We start from the raw sequence: 7,767 nt of genomic DNA, 5'->3' as shown, positions 1-7,767 counted from the left end.
TTTTTGCCTCATAAATTTCCTTTCTATGTACCCAGCAGCAATCCACCTGTAGAAGAGGGATCCCTGTCGGTGTGCTGCCGATGTAAACAGCACACCTGCACGCCCTGCCAGGACCGGCCGGTCAGCGGGGAGGCATCGCCCCGGTCAGTCGGGAGCTCAGTCACCCTCTAGCATCAAGACGTCACGGCCAGGCAGTGAGCTCTGAAGGAAGGCAACTCCACCAGCCTTTTCTGGCTGCTCCCCTCAGCTCAGGCCTGTAGGATCCCAGCAGTGGATTCACCGCCCCTTCCTTTTTATTGATTGTTAGAAACTGAACTGATGGAACGATGATCCCTTTCCCAAGAGCATTCTCTAGGCAGAGCTCTCTACCTGAGGAGCAGGCACTGACTAAGCCCTGCAAACCAGCGGCTTGGTGTGAGCAGACTTCCGTACATAAGTTCACCTGTCCGGAGGATTGAGGCCTTAGTCACAGGCTGCCCAGGGAGGTGGTAGAGTCACCCTCCCTGGAGGTATTCAAGGAGCGTGTGGATGTGGCATTGTGGGATGTAGCTTGATGGGCATGGTGCTGTGGTGTTGGGTGGGTTGGTTTTTGGTGTGTTGTGGGGTTTTGATTTTTTGTTTTTTTTTTTTTAGGTTGGACTTGATGATCTTACAGGTCTTTTCCAACTTTAGTGATTCTGTGATTCTGTGATTCTGTCATCTGTGTAAAAATGAGATTGTGCTGTCTTATTAAGAGGCAGCCCTGTTCTTCCTTCGTCTCCCATTCTCCACCTTCAAAATCCTGTTGTCTCTCTAGAGGATTTCATCTCCACTGACCCACAGCAACTAGAGAAATTTGACAGAAACAAAAGCCACCTGTGCTATGTAAAATAAAAACCTTTTGTGAAAATCCTTTCTCTTTCTCTTCAGCAGAGCATTTCAAGCAGTCTTTGCCCCAGTGATGCTGGTGCTAACCAGCAGCCTGGCAGGGGTAGCCATCGAGCTGTATTAGCCCTGCGGCCGCTGTAGGGTAACTGCAAAGCCAGCTGGGGAATATCAGTGCTGCGTGGAGATCATAGCTGTGGCTGTGGCTCTAGCCATAGGCTTTCCGAAAGCATTGTGCACCTGCAAAAGGCTTGGACTGTTAATCATTCCTCTTGAGCAGGCTGGCACAGATATGTGGATGCCGTTGCTGTGACAAGACTGGGGAGCAGTCTGAGCTGAAGCACTGGGTCCGTAGAAGCAAAATTGGCAGACAGGGGTTAGTTTTGCTGCTTACAGGTTCGGAAGAATGAGCACCATGGTGTCCCTTCTGCAGGAGACCCTTCACGAGATCCACTGCCAGTCTCCTCCCCCCAGCAAAGACTTCCACCGGTTCACCATCACCAGCGCAGAGGTAAGGAGGCAGGATGAGTCTGAACACGGATGTCTTTGCAAGCATTCGCTGGTGCTGACACCTGCAAGGTAAAAAAAGTTGATTGCATTGTTACGCTTCTGGAAAGGAAAAACTCTGTTGGTGCCGAAACTGCACAACATCCTGGTAAGCTGTCAAACAGCCTTATAGTGAGGCCAAAAGATATTTTGAAAAGTGACATAATTTGAATCCTTTAATTTATATTAAATGCTCTTTCCTGCCTGCTGAGCATGATTCTGATGGTAAACTTTCTTCAGAGAAAGCACAGATTTACATTTTGTTTTCAAGCATGAAGTTCTCCAACACCTCCACTCCGCTGGCATTTAGAAGTCCTTCATGGGTTTTATTTGAACCACGGCACATCAAAAAAAATCTCAATAGCATGAAGTTAAACATGCATCAACAAGAAATTAAATAGCTAAGAGTTTGGTGGCAGCAGTAATTTGCTTTCGTTTTATGTCTTATGGCACAAGGATGTTTTTAGAGTGACCTCAGAGACAAGAGTTTCAATCCTCTTCTTAAAAGGAGCTAAATAATTTTTGAGAAGGGAACTTACCCACCTTAAAAAAATCACTCCATATTTTAAATGTGTTTGATACAGGAGCTGTCAGCATTTGCCACCTGAGAGTCCCAGGCTTACCCTACGGGGAAAAAAAGAAGTCCCTCAAAACAGCTTCTGCTGTCCCTGTCAGATAGAGAGGGAAAATGAACTTCAAATTACATTCAATAATTTTGAAACATTAGCCAAAACCAGTAGCATTTTCAAAAAAGCTGGTACCTGTCTCCCTGATCAGCCGTAGTGTCAGGTAACATTTAGCAGTGATCTGTCACACCTTACAGGGTATTTTTATAGAAGCAGTATTTTTTCAGCAGTTGTGGCTAGGTTTTAAGAAAATCAATCCTATGTGTGCTGTAAAAATGTAGTGGAAGTGTAGTGATCAACCACAACTAATGATTGATGAAGAATTTTTTTCTTTGTTTCACCTCTAGATGCCACAGGAGAAAGCTAACACCGTAGGCTGGGTGCCTACATGTTCTTCTGTGTAGTCATGTTCCAGGCTCACCTCCTTTTGACTATAGGACATATATTCATTGTTCCTGTGCCAGGAGTGTCCTTTAGTTGAAACCCACCCTCCTTTTTCCCTGGTTGCAACCATCTCCTGTGTGATGTGTTCTTGGGGAGCAGGAGCTTGCTCTGTCTTCCCTCGCTCTGAATGAATTAAACACTTCATTAAATTCCAAACAAATCTGGTGTACCCCATTTATGACATTTCTTCTTGGCCAAACTAAGTTAACTTCTGTTCTTTTTTCATGCTGTTTATTTCTGTAGGTGATCTGGACTACTTGGAGGATTTCCTTTCAACCTAGTCAGGAGAAGATTTTCCCAAAGGAGGTGAAGAAACTCCATACAGAATTTTTGCTGGATCAGCAGTTACAGAGCAAGTATTGCACTGGCAAACAGAGAATACACAAAGTGTTAGAAGCCATCTCAGCCCTAGTGAATAAGACTTTTTCGTACTGTATGGTTAAACTTTTTTTCCTAACTTTTTAAGAATTTTTTTCTCTACATCTAGGGATTTAATTTGATTTATGAACTCATGCTAAAATTTCATGAGTCTCCCCCTTTCAATTAATATTATTATGAGACATGCTTGCATATAGTTTGCAGTTCTAGATTATCTTTTTTGTGCAAGCAAAATGTAAAAAATGATCATATTCACCTGGGAAGTTTCCCCCTCAGTGAAAATGTCAACAGTTTGAAGGCATGGAGTATGATCATACAAGACAGCTATTTTATTTCATTTCATTTCATTCTTTCTTCTAGGCCTGTAAATTACTTTCTGGAATTGCCTTTTTGTTCTTATTATGTGGTAATGACTGTAATGAATAGAGCAATAAACCTGTTACCTAACACTGTAGCTATGGAGAAATCATAAGTCATTGGAAGTATGTCTTAAATACCCGTTGAGTACATTTCTACCCTACGTAATACATTTCCAAGTGTTTTGTTTGTAGGTATTTGATCTTTAAATAAGGAACTTAAAAGTTTTCAATACACAATCAACTTTAATGTTTGTATTGCACAATAGTGTTATAAATTAAGGAAACAACACTGAGTCTATTCAGCTGTGGAAGTGTTTCCATTTTTCATTTGACATTCCTAAGCTAATCACTTTTAATACTCCCTTTTTAATTGTTTTGGACTTCGCCCTGTGTGGAGGGCTAAATTACCTCTCTTGAGTATTTCATTTCACTTCAATGGAGTCTCTTGAGTTGTTGCTTTTCAGGGGAGGAGAGGCAGAATACCCAACTCTGAACTAAACAACGTTGCTGTCAGTGGAGCGAGTCCTCTCTCTTTAGTAGTAGCTGCAGGAGTGGCGGAGAGCCAGCTGCTCTGCGAGGGAAGGGGAGCCGGGAGCTGGGAGCCAGGGTGGGCAGGAGGTCCAAGGTCAAGCCAGGAAATTGAGCCTATGGGTTGGGGTGCAGGAGGTGCATGGCCAGACCTTGAGCTCGGCCAGCCAAACCCCTCGGAGCAGGGAGGGAAGAGGCTGCAGAGCCTTTTCATACATCTGGGACCCTGACAGATCCTCTCTCCCTCAGTAGCATCTTCACATCTCTTTGCTGTTCTCTTCTGCTCTGTGAAGGAGAAGTACGTTGAACAGCAATGCCCTCTTCTCCCTTTATACCACTGAAAAATGGCTGTGGTTGCTGCAGACCCTCTTTGCTGCTTGAAGGCTGTCATAAGTGTGCCTGATCAAGGTGTACGGGGGCTGTGGGGTCCCCAGCAGGACCAGGCTGGTGGGTGCTCTCCACCCAGCCTGTGCTAATGCTTCAGAGAAGTTTTGAACCAGTCATGCCCAACCTCTGCAATTCCAGGTACAGCCACCATCCAGCCTGTCATCAGCTCACCCTTCCTCTTTCTCATCAACATATACAGCAATTGCCCAATCTATTGTCTCTTCTCGAGTTCCAACCTCTCCCAACCTCTTTCCTCCTAACACCAAAGTACTGGTATATTCCTAGCCCAATTTTATCGCACGTTTTAAAATAATCAGGTTACATGAGGATTATTTTGTGTTTATTCTTCTCTGTCTTGTTCTTTTATTGTAACACAGGACGGGTGAGGAGCATCTTTGGTAACAACACGCTGGAGTACACAGTTAATTTATGTCAGAGGCATTACGATTTTCTTGTCCGAATGCCCGAGAACTTAATTGTACACATACTGTCATTTCTAGATGCTGATGACCTTCAACAGCTGTCAAAAACATGCAAGAAGTTCCAGCAGGTAATGTCAGGTATCGGTGCTCGTATTCAAGTTCACTGTTAAGAAACAATATGAGGTGGAACTTCGCTTCGGTCTCATTCAGAAGAACCATCTGCATTTCTGTGGTAGCCAGAGATGGAAAGCAGCACAAGATAGACCTGGGCACAGATCAGTAGTAATGGGCCAGGTCCTTCATGCTGTGGATAACCTAAACACTCTGTGTGGCCCGCTGCATCCTTCTAGCATTACTTCTCTGTTCACAAGAGCTGGCAACTGAGAACCTGATTTAAAAAAAAAAAAAAAGATCCTGCAAGCTTTATGCAGAATATTAATAGTTTATTTTAGAATATATAAACATTTTTAAAGAGCAAAAAAAAAAAGAGCTTCTCACTTCTGCATCTTTTTGTATCTATCTCCTGCCTTCTGCACATGCTGGGAGGCAATTATGGATTGACCATGAGTCAATATGCTGTTTTTGTACCAGGATCTAAAACCCCTCTGAAGTTAGTCTTTACTCTTCCTTTGCGTATTTCATTTTTCTAATCAAGGCTGCTAGTTGGAATTGGGCAAAGAACACTGCATTCTCAACTGCAGCCCAACATCATCTGTGCTTGTGTCCTTTTGAATCAAAATACTGTAATATTTACATATGTAACAGTAATGAGCCTCTGATAGTATTTACATAGTTGTTACATGAGATGTGCAAATGGTACATGTTCAAGAGATTAGGATGTGGCTTAATGAAGTGTAAACCACAAAATATATCTGGAAAATACTTCTTTTTTAGTTATGCAGCAGTGAAGAGGTTTGGGAGAGAGTTAAACTGTTAAGAGATAAACCAGCTCTTGGTAAGAAGAGGGTGACATTCTCAGTCTTCAAGAAGCTGATGAACTTCAATGAAAAGCCCAAGCGGATGCAGAGAAGACAGAGCGCATTCTTTTAAGTCACTTGGAAATTATTAGATAAAGCTCAATAAATTTCCCATTTGTTTCACAGACTCTGTCTTTCAAAGGAAACAGAGTTATAAATAAATAATAATCACTGGAGCATTCTAAGTTTCTCCTCTCATCATTTAAGACTCAGACAGCACCACCAACTCACAAGTCACATTTCCAGCTGATTGTTAACATTCTGTATTACATCAGGTTGGGGGGAGTACTAAATCAGTTTATTTTTTTCCTTTTTAAGCATGCTTTATTTTGGAGTTCAATATAATTTTTTACACAGTCAGTGTTTTTTGTCATGTTAACAATTCACACCTTTCTTTGGGCCGTTTGGGACTAATGCTGCAAATAGAGGCTAGCAGAGAAACTGCCTGCAGCATGAAGAGCAGTGTTGGCTTACCACGGCCAGGGAGATGAGCCATCGACCTCCACGGACTCTCTGAAAACAACTTACAGACATTGGATTTTAAATGAAAAGAAGCAGCAGAATTGAATGTGAAGTTGTCAGTACGATGTTTTGGAGCTGAATAAGCTTCTCTTTAAAAGTGTGACAGGCATGAATGCAGGTTTTTTTACTGAATATTTACATTCCACATCAGTTTCCCGTAACACAGTAGCTCATGACAGAATGGAGCCCAATTCCAGTTTGATGCACCAAGTGAGTTCCTTATTGCAAAACGTCGATGGCCTCAGGACTCAGTAAGAAGCAGGGCAACAGAAATTCAGGGAAGCTATCAAGCCGGTGAAGTTTTTTATTAAATTTATTTTGAAAGCAAGAAAACAGATGGCACCAAAGTCAGCTGTGATGTAACCAGACACAATTCCCATTCCTCAGGGACGCTGTATCTACTTTTAGCAAAGCTGAATTTGCAAAACAAAGTTACTGTTGTGGCAATAAAGCTCTCACGCCACGCTGAGTTTGCACAAAGACAGACTGCGAGCCTGTGTTTATTTGGTGTCATCGGGAGAAGTGTAGAAGAATGAGCAAGCGCAGAGCAGGTGGCAGCTCTTCCCGCCTGCCTCCTGGTGAGGGGAGCAGGCTCAGACCCTGCTGCATCCCCATGCAGGAGACACTGGGGTACGGACTTGGAAATGCATTCTGCTTCTTTGGCCATCATATTTTGCAGCGTTACCATGAGGTACATGCTCAATTCCAGCGGGCAGTGCCTCCTGAGCCCCTGTCAGGTGAGGGGTGCAGTCTTCCCTACAGATATGGCTGTACAAGCCCCCATCCCAAACCCAATCTCTGCTCCCACAAGCACATGCCGTCCTGCTGGCACTGTCTGAGATGGCCATCAGCACAGAGAGGGGACGCTCAGCTGGGGTGTTTTTTCTGCTGGCAGGAGGCATTTCTCATCTCCTCGGGGTCACACTTTAGCGGAGAGCCTGTGGGCAGCACTCCCTCGCACCCCGGGCTCCTGCTGCTCCCGGTGCTTCATGCTGCTCCCATCTCTCCTGAGCTTGTCGTGGCAGGTGTTGCATGGCTACAGAAATGCTTGGATCCTGCTGCTGATGGCCAGCACCTTCCACTGGGCCCCTCAGATGTGGGAGGAATAGATACTGGTACCTGCTGAATAACAGAGGTTGTCCTAAGAGTTCCTCAAGCGGCGCAGCCAAGCCGTCAGGAAGCGGGGGCTGCTCGGAATGTGGCCATGGTGCAGACACTGATGAGCCCTCACTCCATGTCTGAATCCGAATGTCCTGCATATTCCTTCCACATGAATATGGAAGTCAAAGGCCAGGCTCTCTGCCCGCCCCGTGCAGGAGGCTGCATTCACAAGTAAGCAAAAATAAGTGAACAGGCGGCAGGAATCGCGGTCAGTGAGGGCATGGCAGCTTGACCTGACAGATACGGATGTTTAAACCTTGACAGTTTTTACTGAGTCGAGGTTTGATGTCCAGTCTCTGGTAACTAAAAGAAATGGAAAATAAGACGCCCCCAAATGGAAAATTACTGCTAAAGAAACTGTGTTTAGTCAATTACCTATAATGCTATCAAGTACTTATAACCTAGGCACTTGGGTGAAGGAGGGGGAGTAGCCTGAAAGCCACCATTGGCCTAAAGATATCAAGCTTGAGTTTGTGAGCATGTGCAAAATTGCTGCTTTTCTGGGTCCTACAGGTCCCTCTCACAGGTGAGACCCCCTCCTCCAGCCCCCCCT

At 44.4% G+C, this 7,767-nt stretch overlaps 1 protein-coding gene across 1 annotated transcript; it reads left to right on the top strand.

Annotated features, from left to right (window-relative positions):
• Positions 1-1,268: 1,268 nt before the first annotated feature.
• Positions 1,269-5,604, top strand: LOC104259070 (F-box only protein 36-like). Its single transcript, XM_009814362.2, has 4 exons — positions 1,269-1,375; positions 2,724-2,832; positions 4,510-4,682; positions 5,449-5,604. Exons 1-4 carry the CDS (start codon positions 1,271-1,273, stop codon positions 5,602-5,604), a joined length of 543 nt encoding a protein of 180 aa, XP_009812664.2. The 5' UTR covers positions 1,269-1,270.
• Positions 5,605-7,767: the final 2,163 nt, after the last annotated feature.

Source organism: Gavia stellata, chromosome 1 (assembly GCF_030936135.1).
Source record: "Gavia stellata isolate bGavSte3 chromosome 1, bGavSte3.hap2, whole genome shotgun sequence".
NCBI lineage: Eukaryota > Metazoa > Chordata > Aves > Gaviiformes > Gaviidae > Gavia > Gavia stellata.
Note: the sequence above shows the minus strand (reverse complement) of the source record. Positions and strands in the feature narration are given on the sequence as shown.

What these genes read in the sequence shown, in the direction of transcription:
- LOC104259070 (XM_009814362.2), top strand. Translation starts at nt 1,271, where the DNA reads ATGAGCACCATGGTGTCCCTTCTGCAGGAGACCCTTCACGAGATCCAC. An exon ending in TCACCATCACCAGCGCAGAG is followed by an intron (nt 1,376 to 2,723) that starts GTAAGGAGGCAG and finishes TTATTTCTGTAG; the next exon opens with GTGATCTGGACTACTTGGAG. An exon ending in GCTGGATCAGCAGTTACAGA is followed by an intron (nt 2,833 to 4,509) that starts GCAAGTATTGCA and finishes ATTGTAACACAG; the next exon opens with GACGGGTGAGGAGCATCTTT.